Source organism: Sycon ciliatum, chromosome 2 (genome assembly GCF_964019385.1).
Source record: "Sycon ciliatum chromosome 2, ocSycCili1.1, whole genome shotgun sequence".
Lineage (NCBI taxonomy): Eukaryota > Metazoa > Porifera > Calcarea > Leucosolenida > Sycettidae > Sycon > Sycon ciliatum.
The window spans coordinates 14,171,743-14,195,430 of NC_088644.1; the positions used below are offsets into that span (position 1 = coordinate 14,171,743).

The following is a 23,688-nucleotide window of genomic DNA, read 5'->3' on the forward strand; positions in this document are numbered from 1 at the left end:
CCGGCATTGAGCCAAGTGCGCCTACATTCGCCCACAAGTGTATCCCTACTGCATGCTCGTGTATTGACACGTCTGAATTCTCGCCGGGCAATTGTTGCCCCAGTTAGTGTCGGCATTGGCCATACTAACGCACAGCGGTGCTTGCAATACTAGCTCTGGCATTGGACCAGAATATTGCATATTGCATACGGCAATTGTTGCCTATCTCCTGGAAATACAACGCGTAATAGCTCCCAAACAGGTCGGCTTGTTGTGTGGTTGGTAATGAATGTTGTGGTCTTTTCTTGTCCATGGTGTGAGGAGTTGCATACAGCTGTCATCTCCATGTTTCAAACAAATGGACGTCCGCTGCTGCAATTATTGTTTGTGTGTCTGTGTGTGTGTGTTTGTTTGTTCCTGCTTCTGCACTGCCTTTCCTGCAGATGGCCGAGCACCTAGCAGCGACTCACTGCCGTTCAGCGTGGAGGTAGCACCAGCACCAGACGTAAGCTCTCTACTTCTAGTACAGCACTGTCGGTCGCCGAAGAACTGGGGAGTCAGCCTCCTAGCCTAGACCGTTCTTATTTTCATGTACTACAGTCTATGCGCAGTTGAGTCACCGTGTATACATTGGTATGCTGTGCTTGATGAAATTCCAGTGTCTGCGGGATCACGTTCCGGCAATGTGTGCTGGGCACGTGTCGAACTGTCGAATGCACTGTAGAACTTTTCATCCTGTTTGCTGGTGCCATTGCGGGTCTGATTGTCCTTGTGCCAGTAGAGGGCTATCTAATCTGCGTCAGAACAAGCTGCTTGGCCGCTGAGAGGAAATCCGACATCTTTGCACTGTACTGAAGCTGCTTGGCCTGAGAGGAAATCCGATGGCTTTGCACTGTACTGAAGTTGTTTGGCCTCTGAGAGGAAATCCCACATCTTTGCAGTACTGAAGCTGCTTGGCCTCTGAGGGGAAATCCCACATCTTTGCACTGTACTGAGAAGCAGCTTGTCACTACGCTGGTGTACTGAGTGAGGTACTGAGTGAGGGTCTCAGCGACGGCCTTGTTCACCAGCGAGACATGCTTGGCGCGGGTGTCTATGATCGTTAGCAAGAGTACATAACCCCCAAGAGTGTGCAACTCCAGCTATGGGGTCTGCGACGGCTGAACCTCACATCACGTGATGAACCCGTACACATTATTTGCACTCTGTGCTTGAATGATACAGGGTGGTACGCAACCCAGCTTTGGGTACAACTCTCTTGTGGTCACTTTGCACTGTTTGCCAGTGTAACCTTTTGAACCATGTCAGGTGATGTGAAGTTCTGCCGTCGCAACACTGCATAGAGGTTGTGCAGGCAGTTGCACACTCTTGGGGGTTATGTACTCTTGTCGTTAGCGACAGCAACCTTTTTGCCATGCGCCTTATGCTGGATGTCGTGGAAAATTGCCTTGGATATTACTAACTTATCGATCTGCTGTATATGGGAACAGGGCAGATCTATTCTATGAAAGTGTCTTATTGGGTTGTGTGCTTTCCTTGTTGTGCCCAGTCTCCGTATACAGGCTTTGCCACATTCATTGATACGTTTGAGGGTCAGACAACTCAATTTGAGGCCGGCTGCCAATACGTCGTTAGAGGTACGTATGGACGTTGTTGCTGTCGCTGCTGCTCAACTACCATACCTGTACAGAAAGCAATGTTCTCAAGTGTGTGGGGTCCTGGATCGTAGCTTATGTTGTGCCTCCGGCTTCTTTGTCTCCCTCTCAGCATACCATGTCTGTGCAAATTGGTCCTTCTCTTGTAGGTATGGACGCGTTCAAGTCAGCCCTGATCCAGGCAATGGGTGCGATGACCTCGGTGAGTGCAGTATGCATTCCCGGTGTATGTGTGTGCATGTGTGTTTGTGTGTGTGCGCGCGTGTGTGTGTGTGTGTGTGTGTGTGTGTGTGTGTGTGATGCTGTGCGTGTGATGCTGTGCGTGTGATCCGGCCACTCAATGGGTGAAGTTGTGTTACTATTGTGTTTTGAAGGTGTGCTTATATGCTCCACTGCACGTTTAATCTGTCTGTGTTTAACGTGTTGCTGTCTCTTTGCTTGAGAAATGGCTTGGAAAACAAATGGTCTGTGTGTATGTGTGTCTGTGTGTCTGTTGAAATTAGAATGACGCTCTAGCGCGCGCCAACGAGAACCTGGAGCGAATCAACCAGGACTTAGTGTACAAGGTATGCGATGCGTCTATGTTTGTACATCACCGGTTTGTGTGCGGCTGCTAGTGTTGTGGCTTTGCCGTGTGTGCGTGCGTGTGTGTTTGTCCTTGTACTTGACCAAGGTTCTGGATGTTGTATGCTGTGTCGATCGGTCTCTCGGTTGTGTTTCTTTGCTGACAGGTGGATGATCGTGACCAAAAACTAAATCATCTCATTCAGATTGTAAAGGTAAGAACTAAGCAGTGCTGTTTGGCAGCAGTCTGAAGGCCAATGACATGCAATACACCACAGTGAAATAGGACTGAGCACTTTGAGCCTTGCGACCTGTAAACATCCTCGCTTCTTTCCAAGCCCCAAGAATAGCTCAAAAGCTTAGTCCTGTTGAAGGGGCGTATTGGTTGTTGAGAGGGCAGAAATTACTGTTGATATCGATGGAAAGGCCGGAAAGAACCAAGACCTGTGTTTGTGTGCCCCGGAAGCAACCGTTCTTTGTGTTCTGCTTCATGTCCTTCAGAGCAACAGTGCTGAAGAAGAGAAGCGACGTGTGCGCCATGAGCAGCGCCATGAGCAAGCAATGCACGATGCAGAGGAAGAACGGCGCAGAGCAAGGAAGGTACTATTCACCCTCTTTTTTCGGATATTGATATATGAGCCCCAGCCAGCAGAAACCTGAACATGTGTAATTTTTTCAAAAATTATTTTTTCCCTCGAAATTGTTTCTACACTATTAATCATTCAAGTTAGGGGTCGTCGCAAAAGTTTTCTGTCGTCCCTGAAACGAACATCGTTCATTTCGTACTTGGACCCCCTCCCCTCCCTCTGAAACGAACACAGCCTGCTATGCTGGACGACGAAAATCGCATGCATGTACATGTCATATGTACAGTGTCGGTCGACTTGCGATTTTGGCTCGCACCCCCTCCCCCCCCCCCCCCCCAAATGAATCATGTTCGTTTCAGGGACGACAAAAAACTTTTGCGACGACCCCTTATCAAGTTTGGTGGCAATCTGATAAGCGAAAGCATGGAAAATAGAGTTTTAAGTCACACAGGTCAAGATTCGGTACAGTTGGCGCCGCATCCATGCCTAGTAACTCCATGCAAGTTGATCCTACAGTTTCTAATTGTGATGTGGAACAGGTACATGTAAGTAAACAGAATGCAAGTCATGCTTGCCCTCTTGGTGCTGCAGGCATGAGTAGTTCATAAGTGTGACGATATTCCGTATACATCACTACCTTCTTTACAAAACCAGAGTGCAAAACGATGATTGGTGGCTGGCCTTCCAAATTGTGTTCAGGGACCTCTGTGCTGGCAGTTTGAGTGTTGTCCAAAAGCTTGCCATACTGATAGATGTACTGACCAATACCACTGTGACTGACATCCACTCCCTTGCACACTTTCACTCAGACCATGATTTCAGCATAATTGTATTTCAATGATATGAGCGAATACTCGCGTTTTGTAGCACGTGAAGATGTTGCCCCAAAGCGTTCAGCCGGTTTGAGTTTTAGGGATCCCCTTTCTCAGCACCCATGTTTTCCTCGTGCCAGGCCACGAGTTCCCAATTAACTGTGGGTCGCAGCACGGCTGGAAAAAATCCTTCCGCTTCCAAGCAGGACTTGAACCTGGTACCCTCTGTTTCTCAATCATGGTCTTAGACCATCCCACTATGCCTGCCTGCGAGGAAAACATGGATGCAGTGAATGGGATTTTCGGTCTTTGACCACTTGCTGGTGAGCTGATCTACTCACCTCCCACCGCTTTAGGAGCTGCATTTGCGCCTTGATCCTTGAAGGGTGGTGGCGTTCCTACGGATGCGGAAAACCCGGCTTCCAGCCGAGTCTCACGCGAACCGTGAAATTTTTTTTAATAATTTTTTTCTCAGCACAGGCAGCAGCCAGCTTGGCGTCGTCTGGCAAGGTAGAGTACTGATAATACTACGCTCTGTTTTGCGCCGTGAGAAGCTCTCCATCAGTGTCTGCAACATCATTGTTGTGGATGTAGAAATACGGATCGCTCAGCGGGTCGACATTCAGCTTCTCCTCGCAGTCGCTATTACTCCAGCACTGACTATCGTCGCCACCAGTATCCAGTGTCGATTTTATGAGGGCTCTTCATTGCTATGCATATGAGACTCGCCACTGCTGGACAAACTCAGCGAGATCGCCACCAAAGAAATAATTCCGATCGCGAACTAATTTTCAGCGCCGCTTCGTACAGGGAGTCTCACGCTGACAACTCTGGACCTAAGCCTTTGTCGCGACACCTGTCGCCATCGCTGTGTCTAAACTCAACCTCCGTGTGACGAGCTCTCACCTAGCGCTAAAATCAATTGACCAGAGACATTTGAAGACACTTGAAACTCCTTTGACAACAAAGACACCCACTCGATCGAAAAAGAATCTTCAAAAGCCAGCTCACTGCGCGTCCCAAACTTTGACGTCACATTTTGATGATTGATATCAAGTACACAAGTGCTGGTTTTCGCTGGCCGGGGCTCATATAGCAGTAACAGCAGCATGAGAATCAGATGACCTAGCAAGGTGGATCGACAGTGATGATAAGCCTAACTGATATTTTCAATTGTATTCTACTGTTCGGGCAGGTTGTCTCCACTCTTCCCTCCCGTTCGGAAATGCACTGAAAGAGTGTGGCAGTGACATGGCCTGAAGCGTGTTTGGTGTTGTCCACCGTATCTTGTTAGATCCTTACTGTTGTGACGTGCTGTGGTTCTGCCTGTGCCTGTAGGAGGAAGAGCATCGCCTTGCCCTTCTAGAGAACACGGTGCCCCAGACCAGCATGCCGGTCAGTTGTATTGCATAACTTAGCCATGTGATGTGGGTGGGTGTGTTGTGTGTGGGAGTTCTTGTGTGACACTCACCTAACTCTGGCTGATGCAGTAGGTATATTTGATAAATAATTTGACTACAGTAAAACTCCCCTACTAGTAATCCGGGCATGGCCGTCTACAAAAATTGCCTTCAACGAAAAACGGCTCCAAAAACTATTGGTTGGCATAAAAAATGTTTTCTTGCATGCAGTACTTGCAGTATGTATGTATGTATTGTCTGAGTTATGGACAGTGGTCCATCCCAACTTGCCCGGATCAGGGGAGTTTTACTGTATTTCCATATTAGAATTAGAACATTGCAATCTATGTCTATTGACCACACCGAGATGTTTAAATGCCATGATAAGATAGGTATGCATTTTGTCCAGAGTGTAGGAGGCTTCAAGTCTTATTTAGCCTTGCTTACCTTGCTGCTCTGCTTGTGCTGCATCAGGAGCCCATGGCAACTGGCATGTCACCCATGGCAACCGCCATGTCACCGCGCTCTCCACAGGTAGCAGGAATCGACTCTCCTGACAAGGAGAATGCCTTCGGTCATGGTGGCAGCGGTGCCGCTCCGCTCTACACACGCAAGCGACGGAGCGACGAAAAATGGCTTGAACACAAGCCGGAGGGAACACTTCAGACAGGTACTGTAAAGCGTGAAATTTTCGCGGCGTTTTTAGTTCGCGTTTTCAGAATCCGGACAGGTTTGCGAGGTTTTAATTTTGCGATTGCAGAATGGCATTCTTGCTAAACCTGTGGCATTCTTGCTAAACCTTTCATGGATCTCCTTTTCGCGCTGTCTAAATTTCGCGATTTCCACGCAGTCGCGAATTTCGCAGAAATTTGACCATCGCAATAATTTCACGGTTTACAGTATGTGCATTCATGTGGTTGAATAGCCAGCCGTTATGTGGCCCAATATCTGAGAAAATCGACCTTCGGGGCTGTTTTGGTGAAATTGATTTTTTTATTGCAAATTGATGTCTTGCCTTGGTAGAGTATTGTGACTTCGTTTCACGGCCATCAGACCAATATTGACCATGTAGAAGTGCATTTTACAGTCAGGAGTCATGTTAATGAATTGTTCTTTTTTTTACATTTTTGAAAGATCAGTGTGTTTGGAGCCACAAAAAATTGTTTCTATGTGATATCACTAGCCAACTAATATAGCAAAGTGTTTTTACTGTTCAGGTACTTCATTTCCAGCATTCCGTGACTTTATTGAGGTTGTGTAGTTGCAACAGCAGCAATAGCAGCATTAGAAGGAGAGGTGATTTATCTGTTCTCCTGGTGATGGACATGCTTGACAGGATAGTCTGCAACAGATTTTGATGGAACACCATGATACATGTGACAGCATTCACATACTTATTGTGAAGGAGTCAAACAGAGATTCGTCCAGATTCGCCTTGTTGCACTTTGTGGAGACTGACCATTTCCAAACATCAGTAAACCAGCCTGACAAGCGTTTCACACCACCAACTCAAAAGTAACAGAATGTTACTCGAGATTGCCCAGCCTCATGTGCTCCGTGATGGTCTGATTCGCCATTATTAGCTCGAGTATCGAGCTTGCCATCCCAAACATTTTAGGATCATCGTCGCAAAGAAAACTCGCATCATTTCGTGCTGTTTTAGCAGGTCTGGCGTGACACTCAGGAAACAGTTCTGCCACTCGCGCAAGGGCGCCCAGCGACCTTGCAAGCGGCGTACCCTCAGGAATCCACCTGGTTGTCCTTGCCTGGAGCTGTAGCAGCTATCGCTGAGGCAGACTGTGGTTAGCCTTGATCATACTCATCCAGGCCCGGCAAGTCCTCATCATCGTCGCCCCCGACAGGTAAGTACCGCGTGTCACTTGCGAACGATTCGCCTGACATGCGCTCTCAGAACTAGAAGCGCTGTTGCCGCTTGACAGGATATCCACAAAGAACGATGCATCACCGTCCATGGGATCGCGGCTGCTGTGCTCCGTGAGCCCAATAACCAACTGACACAAGAATCGCCTTCAATTTTATTCCGCCATTGTCGTCTCTGCACTTTGCTTTGACGGAATCGATTTTTTTGCGAACAAATTTGTTTTTAGTGTTTTCTCAAAAAAACCGCGTAGCCCCGAAGGTCGAAAGTCTCAGATATCGGGCCATGTCTAGTTTGCCGTCTGCATTTGTGTGATCTAGGTTACTTTGAACCGTGTTTTTTTGCTGTCTGATGGTACCAATGGTTGAACTGTCATGTTATCTTTTCTGTTAGTAAAGCCTCTTATACGTGCAAAATGAATTGAACAGATCAAACAAACTCCTGTGTTTCTGTTTGTATTGTTTTTCTTCGCAGATACCGTACTTCAACCTAAGCTGAAAAAGAGCAAAACTGTCACGATACCCAAGAAGAGCGACATGACGAGCAAGAACGTGAGGTGCCCTCCGTGTTGATTTTTGAAAGCAGCTGTATTGTAACTCATGGCCAAACTGTGTGTGCATTTTCACAACGCCCCATTTATTCACTCTGGCAATTGGTTGCTTTGAATCTCATCTAACCCATCCCACATGAAATTACTTGATTTTTAATGTGTCTGATGTGTCCGGGATACGAGTGGTCTCCTCACTGCATTTATTTATTTTAACGCTATCACTTCTCTTGGCATTGTATGCTCAGATTTGCCTATATACATGTTACTATTCTTAACTGCTGGTCAGGTATGTCGAGATTGGTCTGTTTGAGTTGAGTTCTTTGAGAGGAAACGTTCTCTCTGGTATCTCTTCGTGGGCTGTGAGAAAGTCACGACATGCCATTGTGTGTTTGCCCTTGAGGTTCCACCTTGATCAGGGCATCGCCCGTTAGCTCGTGGGCTGTTGAACAAGATTGTTTGCACACGCTGCTCGTTGTGTTGCGTTGTGGCCTTGGTGTCACTAATTAGTATTGCCACAGAGCAATGGGCTGGAGTAGTCAAATGTTGTGTTGTACTCCCACTGCAGTCTTTTGACAGAAGGCTTGCTGGACTCTGTGTAGCCATTGAAATCTGTCCTATATTTCTCTGCTGTTTCTGCTGATGGTTGTGTGCAGTATGGTCGTTACATGCTCCACCACCAGGAGGAGGATTCCATAGGCGAGGTGAAGGAGCAGCTCTTCAAGGTGAGTTGCCCTTGTGTTGCCCTAGGATGGAATGATGGGTCACACAGGAGACACTGTAGCATGGAGGGATGAGTCACTGTTGCACAGGGAATGCTGTAGCATGGAATGATAGGTCACAGCGGGGACGCCAAGGCATGGAATTGCTGGTTCACACTATAACACCGGGTCACAGTAGTACCCCGTTTATATCTCACAACTGAATCTCAGTTTCATGCATTGGTATGATGTGATGTGGTCCCGTTTCAGATGTTCAAGCCAAGCAACCCGACTCCCTGTCAATTCCTATCGTACCTACTTCAAATTCAAAGCAGCAGCAGCTGCAGTAACACCTAACTCTCTAATGTGGTGTGTGTACTAAACATAAGAAATAATCCAAAACGATAATTATGACTATAACTGTTCTTTCTGTTCCAGGGTGCCATGATGAAGACCAGAGGTGGTGGTATGAGTGTGCAGTTCACCGATGTTGAGACTCTGCAACAGCGCCGCCCTGAACAGCTTAGAAGGTAGAGCATGTACTTACGTCACGTGTCTGACTGTTGTGTTCTTTATCTCCCTACTTCACTGACCTGGGCAATTTGCTACAAACTTTGTATTGCCACGCGTGTTCCTATCTCCGCTGTAGCTTATACATGGGAGTGTGTTTGTGTTTGTTTGCTTGCTTTTGCTTCAGAAGTGAATGTAGCCCTGTGAAGCCGCTTGAGCCGACAGCTCCTGCACTCGAGGCTGATGTAGATGTTCCCGAGCGGGTAAGTGTGATACACTTATCTGACTGGATATAGTCTGGAGCTGTGTTTACTTGTTTTCACCGTCTTGTACAATAAAGCACTGTGTGTGTGGCATGGCATTACTGTAGCCCATGCCTGTGGACATGATCCATCGGTTCCATGGTAGAGTGGTTATCTCACTTGTGTATACTGAGCTACTTTGTTTGTTGTACTGTCCTGGTCTCTCCTCCCCCCCCCCCCCCCCTCTCTATCTATCTCTCTATCTATCTCCATGTCTCTATCTATTTGTCTCTGTCTCTCTCTCTGTCTGTCTCTGTCTGTCTCTGTCTGTCTCTGTCTGTCTCTGTCTGTCTCTGTCTGTCTGTCTGTCTCTCTCTGTCTCTCTCTCTCTGTCTCTCTCTGTCTCTCTCTGTCTCTCTCTGTCTCTCTCTCTCTCTCTCTCTCTCTCTCTCTCTCTCTCTCTCTCTCTCTCTCTCTCTCTCTCTCTCTCTCTCTCTCTCTCTCTCTCTCTCAGTGTGCCACAGCGTTTGAGGGACGACCAGGCATGATGACACCAAGTGTGGCACACCGTGTTACCAGCGGGTCAGTACCTTGGCAATGTTGTATTATCACGCCATGCATTGTACAAGTTTCTAGTACTAGGTAGTTTTAAAATATGATGTGCTTGCAGTTTGCATGTAGTCTGCACATTGAAAATGTTTCTTTCAAGTCTTTTCGAACAGGCTACTTTGGCTTTGGGCACTTTGAAATTGTCCTCAATAAGTTACGTTCCTGTGGTATACCTTCCCACTCGGGAACAAATTTCCTTCTCACAAATTTGAGCATATCTTGCTCACTATAAAAAGGAGGAACGTTTTCACGCCAAAGCAGCCCACATGCTTGCGAATTTTCCATCATGATCTCGGCTACAAACTGCTTCCAGCACTGTGTATCCAGGTGCTCATGACGTCTTGATCTTTTCATGTTCTTGCCTTGCAGGAGATGAGAGGGATTGTAACCACACTAGTCCAACTCCAGTCCAAATCCAGTCCAGCCGCCTTCTAATAATTTCCCCAGTTTCCCAAAGATTTTTTCACTACTTTCAACTATACGTACCATAACCCATACCTTCTGCGTCCCTGTCGCCTCAAGACAGAGAGCACAATGCGACTTATCACCGGTATACAATACACATCAGCAATTCCCCTCCTGAAACAAAGCATGTCAATAATCAACCAAATGTTCACATTCTTTTCAATAATCTTTTGCCAGCTTTGGTACATATTCCTATTCCAGTGGCCCCGAAAGGTTGGCCCACAATATCTCTCCGAAGTCCTGAAGTCACCTCGCTGAAGTCCTGAAGTCACCTCTCCAACTTCATGAAATTGTGTACGTAGTGAACTGCCGTACATAAAACCCCAAGTTTCGTTCCGTCCAGAGGTATATTGTGTTGCGGTCTCTGGAGACACAGATCGACAGTTACCTCTGCACTCTCGTTTGTCTGCTCAACTTTTTTTCTACTGTTTTCTACTTTGTGATATTGAGTGTGGCCAATGCATGCCATTAATATTCGACGAAACCGCATCATATTATAAACTAGTTGTCTTGTGTCTCTCCTTCATGGACTCTTCTTGTGTATAAGAACTACACGTCCTTGTTCATGTAGAAACTGCTACGATCTATTTGCTCTTGCCATTTGCTGCTAATGTTATTTGGCACTGCATTATCTCACCATCATCATCATCATTAAGAATATGACTAACCTGCCCCAGCACCAATATGGCAGAGGCAGTCGCTGTGCCAGTGTTCGCAAAAATATGTACATTATACAATTAAAAATAATTATTATGTGAATACAACGGCATATGAACAAAAATAATATGAAAGCAATTCGAGGTCCGACTTTTGTATTTTTGTCATGAACGGTTAAAAAAAAAGTAGCAGGTGGGCACAACGAGACTCACCACCCTGATACATGCAAAAACACACGTAAAACACAGTAAACGTAAAAAAATATTTAACAATATGATAAACGTTACATTGTTGAAGTTGAAATGTTTCGTGAGACAGAACCATGAATTATTCTTACAGGAATGTTTTGTATTTCAGCATGCCATTACAGTACACAGTATTTCTAACTAGTACTTGTCTTGAGGAAGAGCGTCAAGATAGGAGGTGATGATGAGAGTCAAGCAAACAGACCAGCTGTCCAGTTGGACCCGCCAGGTTTAGATTCGGATATGAAATGTACTGCAGGAAACAACCGTACAGAAAACAGCAGCAAGCACATGAACATAATGATCCTGTTCACTCAAATCCATTTTAAAAAGCCTCAACGCAATGAAGGGGAATCCAGCTCAAGATAGCTGATGACACTGATGCTTCGAGGTTCATGCAAAGTCCAAGAAAGACGTTGGAACTTGGCAAAGGGTTCCATGGAACTTCAACTTCCAGCACATGTACATGTAATTGGCTCTCCAGTCCTTCAAAGTACAAACACTGATATATGCTGGCGCAGTATTCTGGAGAATACGCTGGACTTACATGCAAACAAATGTATAACCCCCTTGATGCTAATACAGTGCTGGCAACTGAAATCCGACCCCCTTGGCGGCGCGGCGCGCCGCCAAGGGGGTCGGATTTCAGTTGCCAGCACTGTACATTGGGTGGGGGCTTTCAACACAAAGTCAAAGGCAGAAATTTCCTGACCACTGCCCTCCCAATGTTTTTGCAAATAAAGCTGAAAACAATCCAGCACAGCCACACTACTCTTTGTTCCTACACATCAGGAGCAAGCTGCTTTCAAACACATCAATTTTTACCCCTGGAAATTGTGTTGTGCCTGCACACTTCACCATTCTTAATGCCACGTCTCCTAGATCCTTGAAGCAAACAATTAGTCGGGTTCACTGGTGTACAGTGCAAATCCATGAAATCTGGCAGTTCAACTCACTTGATAAAGTCCGGTGCTCTTGAGATGACGTGTTCAAATTCCACAAAAGACAAACGACCATCACCGTCGAGATCTGATTCCTCCAGCACCTACATGTACAGATAGAAGAGAATATACCAACACAGCAACAACACAATACAATACATTTAGAATGACATGGGGCCACCGTGGCAGAGGACACAAGACCTCTGATACGACATGGACCTGATTGGTGTTCAATGCTGCAAAGTACAAATCTCTGAACACAAACACACGCGCACACACGCGCACGCACGCACACACACACACACACACACACACACACAAATTCACATCCATACAGGACATGCTTACTTTATTGGTGACATCGTCGATCTCTCTCTGTGTGAGGTGGTCTTCTCCTGTCAAACAGCGTATGGTGCAGCCAATGTCATGCCGTCCCAGCCACCCATCATTATCAAAATCTACAAACACATCACACCCACCCAAATACACACTTTCAATACGGAGGATTAGCAAGACGAAATTCGCGTTCATGTTCGCGAACATTTTTCGGTTCGCGAACTGGATTGCAAACTTTCGCATTTTTCGTTCGGAAAAGCAGTCAAAACACGAATCCGCGTTAGGACAGTCATACATTTACTACGCTGTACTGTCTGTGCACAATGTACGACGTGTCAAAATCATGCATGTGCGAATTCTGTTTGCTAATCCTTCTCATATTTTTAAACGCGAATTCCGTCACTGAGTCCGCCTTTCGTTGGAGTGCGAACACGGCTGCGAATCCCGTCTTGCTAATCCTCCATAATTGAGCAGATAAATGTCATAAATCACGGTCAAAACCGATGCACACACACGTGCACACACACACACACACACACACACACCATATGACGCCCATCGCAGGAGGCGATGATAGCAATGCTACAGCAGAAGCCATAGCAACTTGTGCTGGGATTGCACCATTCATCAGCTTGCAAGGCTGAAGAATTGACTGCCACTATTCAGCCTGGTCTACACCACACAGCTATGAAGGAGCTTTTCTGGCCAGTGAATCCCTACTTTTGATCTTTTTTCATTATTTCTCCTGCACACACATCACACCACATACTCCGGCATGCACTGGCTGTTGGTAACCACCCAGGAGAATGAAAGGAAAGTCAGGAGGAGTCAGAGGAAGAGAAGAAAGACGTGTGTGACCATAATTGTCGGGAATCGAACCCGCAACCTCTCGATAGGAAATCGCTGCACATACCAATGCACCATATGAAAAAAAAACACAAATGCACATACCGATACAGTCAGACCTCGCTTATCCGGTCCGCTTTTATCCGGAAGAAAATCTGTGGTTACCAATTTACAGCACATGTCAGGCATACATACAGTATGTGTGTTTGATTATCCGGTTCCCTCGCCTATCCAGATATTTTCGTGGAAAATGGATGTGTGCGGTTAAGCGAGGTCTGACTGTACATAAATTCATACACACATCTAAAATGTATTACCGTAGATTTTGAAAGCATACGCAGCCTTGACATCCCTGGGAGCCTGGTTCACAGAAAACAAGAAATGAAAAGGGAAACAGAAAGATCTCAATTTCAGTCGGGTCCTATGCATAAAAACTAGTGATGTAACGAATAATCGATTATTCGAATTTCCTTGATCTCTTGGCAATTGGACCTCAACGATAATCGATGGGATAAAAATCATAAAATCTAGGTCAAAGGTCCGAAACTTCGAATATTCGTGGGCGGGCGAAGTCCGTGCTGCATACCGCGCGCGACTCTAGATCTCTCGACTTGAATGCACTTTGTACTGTGTTGCCGCGAACGACTAGACTACGCGCAGTAGACCCTGATAAACTCTACTCTGACTCGAGTCTGAGCACTTGTGTTGGGTGTTTGCTACATGTACACTTCGCATTAGCAATAGTTCTTGATAATTGTCAATAATGAATTTTCTTGTGGAATAGTAGAATAATCGTTCGTTCGCTTGAGTGGCATTCGCTAGATTATTTGTTCGTAAAATTCATGGTTCGTTACATCACCAATAAAGCAGCATACTACAGTACTACTCAATGAAATCCAGTCGAGTTTCTCAAGTACGCGCCGGGCGTTGCGCAGCCCTAGACCTGCGAACACGGAGCTGCGAAAAGGTGCACGGCGCCAACTTGACTCTGGATTTCATTGAGCAGCACTGTAGTTACCGGCGGTAATCACAGCTACATTGTACATACTGTACATTGTACATTGTACATTGTCTTTTTTTTTTGACGGATGCCGGATGGGAGTTTGAGCTCTCACTCGGACCTGGTTTCTGGCGCCCCGTTCGCAACTCACCCTGATGCAGAGTGGCCAGTGTTGCCGGTGCAACGGCAACGGCACCTGCGTCAGGTGTGACTGCACCAAGGCGGCACGGAAATGCTGGAGCTGCCTTCCGTCAAAGAAGGATCGTTGTAAAAATTCCGCCATCCCTTCTCCTCCCCAGCCGGAGCAAGCTGTCAACGGCCATCGACAACCTACGGTGCAGGACAACGCTACGGGAACAGTTCTAACCGTACAATGCGATGATGCCAGCGTGGATGCCAGTGCAGCCACAGCTCTCACCACCACCCTGCTGGCAGAATGTCGAGATCCCGTACCCGTAGATCTACCGTGCAGCGGTGAGGTGGCGGCTGACCATGCGGCCAATCAATCCACTCGATTTACTGGCGATCAGACCGCTAGCGCCGCCTCAGACTCCCAACAGTTTGCTTGGAGAGCACTGGATCAGCTGCAACCAACCACCGTGGTTACGGAGGGCGGAGCGGACGAGCCTCCTGCCGGCGCTCAGTCGGACTCCCAGCAGTATGCGTGGAGGACACTGGACCAGCATCAAGCACGCACAAGTGCGTCCCAGGAAAGCCTTGTGCCCACCCCAGAAGAGGTCGACCTCGTAGCCAATCTGGATCAGAGCCAGCTGCAACAGACCCCGACACACTCAGATCAGGAGCTGGAGGAAGGCCCACGGGATCTCCCGAATTTCCCTACTGCCCCCACTACAGGATTCATTCTGGGCGAGCGTACCAACTTGGATTCTGTGCAGGCTGTGCAAGACGTGTACGAAGAAGTGGTACACTGTAGACCGAATGCAATGCAGGTACCCCGAGGAGCCACTGGCAAGCTCTTTGTATCCCAACTCTCCAATTACATTGTGTGCTTTGGAACCAGTGGGCCATATGAAGGCATAGCTCTGAAAGTAGCCATGGTCTTCCAAATGCTGATGCTGCAGAAGCCGCCAGGTCCTGCAGAGAAATCCGCGGATATCCTGCAGCGCCGCCTAGCAGCATGGCACAGAGGGGACCTACACGACCTGCTGCACGAATGCCGAACGATTCAAGAGGAGCTCACAGCACCTAGCCGGCCCCACCGCGGGGGTAACAAGGAGAAGGATGATGCACGCCACTTTGCAAACCTGGTGACAAGTGGGAAGCTATCCAACGCCCTACGATCGCTAGCCCCCAACGGAAATGCTGGAGCCCTGGCGCTGGATGACAGCATCGGTGACAAGTCAGTGCAAGAGGTCCTGCAAGACAAACACCCTGACCCTGCGCCCCTAGCCACGGAGGCCCTGATACAAGGTGTTCCCCCTCCTCAGCCTCATCCGGTCAGGTTCTCTGGTCTCAATCGTGACTTGGTGAGAAGGGCGGTACTCAACACTCATGGCACAGTCGGCCCGTCAGGTGTAGACGCTGAGGCATGGAGGTGGATGCGCACAATGTTCTCCGATGCGTCTGACTCGCTATGCGATGCGCTGGCAAGCTCTGCTCGACGTGTGGCGACCGAATTTGTCGACCCCCGATCGCTGGAAGCGTACCTGGCATCCCGACTCATCCCCCTCAACAAGAACCCGGGGGTTAGACCCATTGGGATTGGCGAGGTGATGCGGAGAGTGGTGGGCAAGGCCATCCTGTACGTAATTGGTCAGGATATTCAAGAGGCAGCTGGCACCCTTCAACTCTGTGCAGGCCAGGACTGCGGGATCGAGGCGGCGATACATGCCATGCAGCAGGCGTTCGACCAGGAGGATACCGAAGCGGTCTTAATGGCAGATGCCACGAATGCGTTTAACACGCTGAACAGGGAAGCATGCCTGCGCAACATGCGTCACCTATGCCCATCCCTGGCGACAGTCGTTATTAACAGCTACCGACAACCCGCAAAGCTGTTTGTTGGGGGCAGCGTCATCATGTCGGCAGAGGGCACCACCCAAGGTGATCCCATCGCGATGCCGATGTATGCGCTGGGCATTCTACCCCTCATTCGTGCTCTCTCGGCTGAGGGAACGATCCAGATGTGGTTTGCAGACGACTCCTACGCGGGCGGCAGAGTCCAACGACTACGTGCTTGGTGAGATATTCTGCGACAGAAAGGACCGGCATATGGGTACGCAGCAAATGCTGAGAAATCAGTCCTGGTTGTCAAGGCCGGTCACCTGACGGAAGCTGAGGACGCCTTTGCAGGGACCGGTGTGCACATTACCACCGACGGCCACCGGTTTCTAGGTGCTGCACTCGGATCGACGGAGTTCGTCCAGAGCTATGTTTCCCAGAAGGCAAACGGGTGGAAAGACGAGATCGTGTCCTTGGCCAAGATTGCCGAAACCCAGCCACAGGCTGCCTATGCAGCATTCACGCAAGGCCTGAAGCATCGCTGGTCCTTCCTGTGCAGAGTCATGGAGTGTGCTGCTGAAAATCTTGGCCCTCTGGAAGACACCATCACCAATGTCCTTATTCCTGCCCTGTGCGGTAAGCCAGTAAACTCACGTGAGCGAAGGGTCCTTGCTTTCCCATGCCGTGAAGGAGGCCTCGGCTTAGTCGACCCCACCACCTTGGGCGACCAGTTCCGGGCATCGGCAGCGATAACCTCGGCGCTCGTCCGCAAGATTCTGGACCAGGACACCCAGATTGGCCATGTGCTGGACCTGGTACGGTCCACTAAGAGGGAGGTGGCAAGTCGTACCCGCACTTCAACGGCCCAAGCAGCCAAAGAGTTCATCCTGACGCAGAACACTGATATCCAGCTCTGTGTCGGTCTGGCGGCGGAGAAGGGTGCGTCGGCTTGGCTGACCTGTAGACCCCTGAAGGCCCATGGCTTTGTCCTCTCGAAGGGTGAGTTCCGGGATGGCCTTGCGCTCCGCTATGGCTGGCCGCCAGCCCACCTTCCATCGATCTGCCCGTGTGGTGCATCGTTCACCGTCGCCCACGCCTTGTCGTGCTCTCTGGGTGGGTTTCCCTCACTGAGGCACAACGAGGTACGAGATGTTACGGCTGGTCTCCTCAAACGGGTCGCCAATAACGTCACCACTGAACCACACCTGCAGCCGGTAACTGGGGAAGCATTCCGCTACCGCTCTGCCATAACGGACCCCCAGGCTAGGCTGGATATAGCAGCGAGTGGTGTCTGGGGTGGGCGTTTTGACCGCACTTTCTTCGACGTACGGGTTTTTAACCCTTTCGCGGCTTCAAATCGCTCCACCTCAGTACCCTCCTGCTACCAGCGCCACGAACGGGAGAAACGCCGCTGCTATGAGGAGCGTGTTCGAGAGATCGAACATGCAACTTTTTCACCTCTCGTTCTCTCCTCAACAGGCGGCATGGGCAAGTCGGCAACAGCCTGCTATAAGCGGATTGCCGGGCTCCTGTCCGACAAGACGAAGGAGCCGTACAACCGTGTAATGGCGTGGATTCGCTGCCGACTTGGCTTTGCTCTGGTTCGCTCCAGCATGGTTTGTTTGCGTGGTGCTCGGCGACGCCCCATGCGCGTCAGCGATGTGGCGGATGCATCTGCTACCTTGGCCGTTGCCGAGGCCCGCTGCCCTGTGTAACTGACTGCAAGTGGTTCCTAAATCAGTTCCTATTCCTCATTGTTGCTTCTTTTTTCCCCTCTAGTTCTCTTTTACGGTATTATAATTTCACGGAGAAGGCGGAGAGCCCGAACGTGTGCAGTTTTATGTTTATTATTTGCCATGGCGACCCCCGTAAGTCCAAATAACTGGCAGGGCAAGGTTGGGCCTTTCTCTTTCTTCTCGGATTTATTTTCATGACATGCTCACTGATTTTACTCAGAAAAAAAAAAATTGTACATTGTACATTGTACATTGTACATGTATCTGCTTTCCAGGTACACATGCGATTTCACAATAGCAATCTATTGCCAAACAAATCCAAGGCAAATAGGAAAATAACACAGAATCCACAAGAGATAGATTTCACTATTCCTGAGAGGGAGAGAGAGAGAGAGAGAGAGAGAGAGAGAGAGAGAGAGAGAGAGAGAGAGAGAGAGAGACAGAGAGAGAAAGAGAGACAGAGAGAGAGAAAGAGAGAAAGAGAGAGAGAGAGAGAGAGAGAGAGAGAAAGAGAGAGAGAGAGAAAGAGAGAGAGAGAGAAAGAGAGAGAGAGAGAGAAAGAGAGAGAGACAGAGAGAGAGAAAGAGAGAAAGAGAGAGAGAGAGAAAGAGAGAGAGAGAGAGAGAGAGAGAAAGAGAGAGAGGGTGGTGGTGGTGTTCGTGCAGTTGCGAAAACTCAGTCTAGCTGAGTCTCCCGCAAATCGTGAAAACAATGAGAGTAAACTGCTCTAATAGGTCAATTTGCAAAGATTCAAGGTCAGAACACTATCCACTCACCCCTTCACTGAACACTGAGAACAGATCTAGAAAGTTGTCGAAGGTCAGCTGACCATCACCATAGTCTGAGAACACGGCACAGATGCGGTCCTTAAACGGATTTTCCTGCAAAGGAAAAACAAACAAACAGAAGATTTCAAGAACAGTGCTGCATGAGACCAGCAGGAAACAACATTGGTAACGCGCCCAGAAAACAACTTCACGAGATGTCCTGCAAAGGAATGTGGTTGTTTTCTGGAGGTGCAGCAGTAGTAGTACTGGTCGTTCAGAGCCTGCACGTGTGGTGTATATACCCATCTCAATTGTAAAACCAGACTCTCCAGTATTCTGACTCTAACGCATTTGGCCAGAAAATAATTTACAGGAAGACATCTAGATTTTCAGGAGCTGTTTGCACAGCAGCCACAAGTCCGCCACCAGCCATGCGCACCCTACAGTTAAAACTACAGGTGGTTACAGGCCGATTCATACTTCATTTCGCGTACGGGAAACGCGTCGCGTCGCGCAATGGCTTTCCCGTACGCGACATGAAGTATTATTCACACATATCCGCCGGATGAGTACGCGTGGCCCATGCACCATGGGGACCCACGAATACAAACCAGCATATGTTCCCTCAGCAATACAAGCAAGCAAGCAAGCAAGCAAGCAAAGATAAATGAGAGCCCAGGCAGCGAAAACAAAACGAAGAGAGATGAGGACATAGGCAACGAAAAAAGTTCCAAAGCGTAGCCAGGGATTCAATGTGTGCATATAGGTACGACATGAAGTATGAATCAGGCTTAAAAGTATACTTTTTTGTCAGGGTTGCCAAGGAGAAGGCCCAACAAAATGTCTAGGAGGTCTCTTCTCAGTGGTAGTTCTGATCATGATTGGTCTTCACTCAGTGGTAATTCTGACAGGGGTAACTTGTTGACATTCATGTATTGCTGGCAGTGGCAACAGATAATTCAGTCTAGTAGTAGTCATAATTCAAGTCCTCTTGTGCTTTCAGCATCGCCCCTGACTGACTTCCAACTGGAACTATTATACTACAGGTCTGCTTGGCTTCCAGTCTGAAGCTCTGCTATGAACTTCACAGGATACTTCAAAGTGTGTTGCATTACAGCCTTCACACCACCACTACAGACCAGGGATGAATTTATCCTGTATCGCATCGCAGTTTGCGATGCAAAATCGATCAACTGCTACTCAAATGTCACCGTGATTCGCAGAAAACTGCGATACATACAGACTATCTATGCCTAGCCTGCACTGTCAAGTAGCATGCATACAGTGCAGTGCAGTGTGGTGCAGGCACTCTCAATCTGCGTGCACATTTATGATTCAGTAGTTTTTTTTGCAAATGGCCTTTCAGGCATCACTCTCAAGAAGGACAATGTGGTAAACACCCAACCTTCAAAGAAAAATGCTAATCAAAATCAAAGACTGCTACACAATTGTGATTTTGTATAGCAGAAACTGCTATGCGAAAATATGACAATAAATTCATCCCTGCAGACGATTGCTTTCCATTGCTAAGCCCTCTACAATAAAGCCTAACGTTACTTCAGACTGTTCCTTGCTCCAGCACGTCACGCCCATTGCACTCACCATCAGTTCGGGCATGTCGGAAATTTCCTCCTGACTCAGCTGCACTGCCCGGCCGTCAGTAGCCACTCTGTCACTGAGCTGCGAAAACCGTTTATACACACTGTGTGCAGACAGGCAACAAGCAAGCAAGCAAGAGGAGAATAATGTGAAGTTAGACAGCAGAATCAGCGGAATCAGCAAAATTAACTTCCTATTAGTATCAGCCTACACACTAAACTCCTGGTTATACAATACAGTACTGTTGGGCGCCAAAGAACGGAGCGTCGAAGAACGGAGCGCCGAAGAACGGAGCGCCGAAGAACGGAGTGCCGAAGAACGGAGCGCCGAAGAACGGAGCGCCGAAGAACGGAGCGCCGAAGAGCGACTAGGCTAGGATTTCACCCTGGCACAGCATACCAATGTATACACGGTGACTCAACTGTGCATAGTAATGCATGAAAATGAGGCTGACCCCCAGTTCTTCGGCAACCGACACTACTGTACGACCAAAACCCAGGTAATGGGCAGGTGCATATGCAAGGCAGTCGTGTACGGACGTCAAGCAAGCTTTCCGCCAACAGTGAGAGCATACATGTCGAGCCTCCGTCAAATTACACACTGCGCACAGCAAGGTCGGACAGCACGAGGTATGGGTACTATGGGGAATGGCATGTGTGCCTGGGAAAGAAGAATATATGGCCAATATTGCGACAACACATGACCATGAAATATTCACAGCTTGGTGCCAACACCACCATGACAGTATCAAACTGCAGACTACAGTGCTACTCAATGAAATACGGTCGCGTGAGTCAAGTAGGTTTGCGCCTCGCATCATTTGGCAGCCCAGTGTTCGCAGGTCTAGGGCAGCGCAACGCCCGGCGCGTACTCGAGTGATTCGACTGGATTTCACTGAGCAGCGCTGTAGTACAGTTGCGCTCACTGAAATCCGACCCAAAGTGCAAAACTGACGCCCTGGACCAGTTCCGATTACATCACTGTCCTTGTACACGTGTACACCTAGCCGCATTCATACCACTTCCAGGGCGTCAAGGGCCGTGCAAGGCGAGGACGCCAAATATGCAATTTGGGTCGAATTTCACCGAGCACAGCTGTACATGTGCTGTGTGACATGGTATTCATATAGCAGAGTGACGAATGCGGAATCAGTGAAATGGCACTTATGATGGCAATGCACAACAATAAATCTCAAAATGCAGACAGCGGCATGTCTACACCTAACTCAACCAAGCACTTGGCCCAGCCAACTAGGGCATTCCACTACCGCCTGCGATAGCTTCACGTGCTGGTTCACACTCTGATCTCCACAGACTCTTTCAGCTGCAGCATTACTGAGCATGTATGTGGTGGGTGGGGGGGGGGGGGGACACCAAGGTGCGAGAACAAAGTGGGTAGTGCGTAATACAGTGTGACAGTGTGGTGCATGATTCTCAACAGTGCGCTGCTACATAATGTATGTTGTGCTGTGATGAAAGTGAATGGGCGCTTTCGATTACACATTTGGGTCCAGGTTTTATCATTCTCGAATGCACGGATTGCGGCCATGTAACTGTTAAACGAACGACTACACGCAAAAATCGTAAAAGGGGGTCACATGGGATCCCGTGCACCCTCGTGCGCACGTGGACCTAGCATGGTGTTATACGTCGAGTGCGTCGATTCTGGAATTAGCAATTCTGCTCTCTCTTCAGAATTCATGACAGAATTTGTGTAATCGAACGGTGCATCCACCAAAACTAATTTTTAGAATTGACCGAAATGTGTGTAATCGAACGCGCCCAATGTACAAACTACACATGTAACAAGGACACCCTGGACTAGTTCTCACACTATACATGAATGTGTACTGTATGGTGTACCATACATGTACATGCAGTGCTGCCGAATGCAAGAATGCCACTTACTGGAGTACTTCTTTGCGAGTGAAAAACGTGCAGTCCTGGGCAGGACAAAGAGCAGCAAAACGTCCACATAATTATACGCCTACCCATGACTAGACAAGTGACAAGAACACAGTGCGCCATGAACATGTGTATCCTCCACGGATTGGTACATGGTGGTGGGCAACCGTAACGTAGGCAGTACTGCTAACGTAAGGGTTGCCCGCCACCATGTACCCTGCTCCTATCAGTGTGCAGAAAGGTAAATCTGAACGAAGCCTGCCAGTCTGATAGTATTGACCACACACAGTTGACATGCGTACAGGTCATGAACATGGTTATTTCACTGCTACACGTTCCACAGTGCAGTGCTCAATGAAATCCAATCAAGTGAGTCTAGTTCGCACCCTGCACCATTTCACATCCCACAGTGTTCACAGGTCTAGGGCTGCAAGTAGTCCGGTGTGTACATGTACTCGACTCACTCGAACGGGTATTGAGCTGCACCGTGGTTGAAAACCCTTCACTGAACAATCATGTGATGTATTGTTAAAGTAAAGTTGCCATCGTTGGGATCATGATCTTCAAATGTTGCAAGCGCTGTGCGAATGTGGAAGGATGCCACAACGGAAAGAGACTCTGTGTGCGTGTGTGTGTGTGTGTGTGTGTGTGTGTGTGTGGTGTGTGTGTGTGTGTGTGTGTGGTGTGCGTGTGTGTGTGTTTGTGTGTGTTGGCCGTTTTATGCCGATGTACTCCGTGTGGTGCAGACCAGGTGTGCATTGGTGGTCGATGCACATGGCTTCGCCAGTTGTGTGGATTAGACAGTTATCTGGCGCAAGTCTTGATCTGTCTCATTCAGATCTTGTTTGCTATCGTTGCTATAAGAGAAAATCTGTGGGTGCACATCCAGTGCATTTGAAGATTTGCGTGCTTCTCTTGCGACGAGCGTATACATGGTACATGTTACATGGTGTGTGTGTGTGTGTGTGTGTGTGTGTGTGTGTGTGTGTGTGTGTGTGTACGTTGTTGCGTGTTTGAACATCCCCCTTGTAACATTTAGAATAAGAACATTCATGCTGAAGAATTACGTACAATGCACTACAGACAGTATATTAGTACTCTCTCTCACAATTCTGCCTTTACACCTAGTCCTAACGTTAATCCAGATTCGCTGAACACAACGTTCCCAAAAAAATGTGCGCAGTACGTCAGCTATGTACCAGTGTACTCAGCAACTCCAAAACCTAGTCTCAAGAACCCAGCATATTCAGTATTAGTACTGTACCTGATATTCCTCCAGTTCAACTTCTGTGAAGACTTGATGGCTGTTACCCATTTTCACCAGTGCGGATATTCATAGAATTCTGCTCGATGTGTGTTGTGGAGAAGGTAAATATTTGGTGGCATACACCGATGACTGTGCTATTACATGACAAGTTTGGGGAGTTTAGCGTTCCACACAAACAGTCTGAAAGGATTAATTCACGCTGAAGACAGCAGCAGCCCGAACTGGCCAAAGACAAAGTGAAGTGACATCGGGACATGGAGTCGAAACAGAAGCTGTTGTGTGAGATTTTGAAAAGAGTAGTTCGGTGACTTCGGTCTCTCGTCAGTGTCGTCACAGCTTGTGTCAGGATGATGACATCATGGCAGCATTGGTCACGTCATTGCATAAAACAATTATTTGCCCTGGAAATCAGTAGCGCTTTATATAAAAAACCTATCTTCAACTCAAACTTTTTTTCATTATTTTGGTGAAAAAGTCG

The 23,688-nt window shown here is 48.1% G+C and overlaps 2 protein-coding genes across 6 annotated transcripts in view; one reads left to right on the forward strand and one right to left on the reverse strand.

Annotated features, from left to right (window-relative positions):
* LOC135808867 (kinesin-like protein KIF23) overlaps positions 1-10,745 on the forward strand; it is a 27,838-nt gene extending 17,093 nt beyond the window's left edge. For 2 of the 5 annotated variants that reach the window (XM_065322107.1, XM_065322108.1), the window contains exons 18-31: positions 423-484; positions 1,529-1,616; positions 1,784-1,836; positions 2,138-2,200; positions 2,366-2,413; positions 2,700-2,798; positions 4,936-4,992; positions 5,472-5,667; positions 7,351-7,427; positions 8,080-8,148; positions 8,563-8,654; positions 8,822-8,897; positions 9,391-9,458; positions 9,855-10,745. In XM_065322107.1, the coding sequence (XP_065178179.1) occupies positions 423-484; positions 1,529-1,616; positions 1,784-1,836; positions 2,138-2,200; positions 2,366-2,413; positions 2,700-2,798; positions 4,936-4,992; positions 5,472-5,667; positions 7,351-7,427; positions 8,080-8,148; positions 8,563-8,654; positions 8,822-8,897; positions 9,391-9,458; positions 9,855-9,861 (1,055 nt within the window). In that variant the 3' untranslated portion in view covers positions 9,862-10,745. Of the gene's footprint in view, positions 1-422; positions 485-1,528; positions 1,617-1,783; positions 1,837-2,137; positions 2,201-2,365; positions 2,414-2,699; positions 2,799-4,935; positions 4,993-5,471; positions 5,668-7,350; positions 7,433-8,079; positions 8,149-8,562; positions 8,655-8,821; positions 8,898-9,390; positions 9,459-9,854 lie in introns of those variants that run through there. The other 3 variants (XM_065322109.1, XR_010552135.1, XR_010552136.1) reach the window with 3 other exon arrangements.
* LOC135808869 (calcium and integrin-binding family member 2-like) lies at positions 10,609-23,501 on the reverse strand. Its single transcript, XM_065322110.1, has 8 exons — positions 23,208-23,501; positions 21,947-21,981; positions 20,043-20,142; positions 18,450-18,554; positions 13,293-13,335; positions 12,142-12,251; positions 11,809-11,897; positions 10,609-11,105 (listed from the first exon to the last, which is right to left on the reverse strand). Exons 1-8 carry the CDS (start codon positions 23,256-23,258, stop codon positions 11,084-11,086), a joined length of 555 nt encoding a protein of 184 aa, XP_065178182.1. The 5' UTR covers positions 23,259-23,501; the 3' UTR covers positions 10,609-11,083.
* Between the last annotated feature and the right edge of the window lie 187 nt (positions 23,502-23,688).

Bases quoted from the DNA above. Each gene is read 5' to 3' on its own strand.
- LOC135808869 (XM_065322110.1), bottom strand. From the start codon at position 23,258: ATGGGTAACAGCCATCAAGTCTTCACAGAAGTTGAACTGGAGGAATAT. The intron at 21,982-23,207 runs GTACAGTACTAA...TGTCCTGCCCAG, and splicing joins TTGAACTGGAGGAATATCAG to GACTGCACGTTTTTCACTCG. The intron at 11,898-12,141 runs GTAAGCATGTCC...CTGTACATGTAG, and splicing joins TCGACGATGTCACCAATAAA to GTGCTGGAGGAATCAGATCT.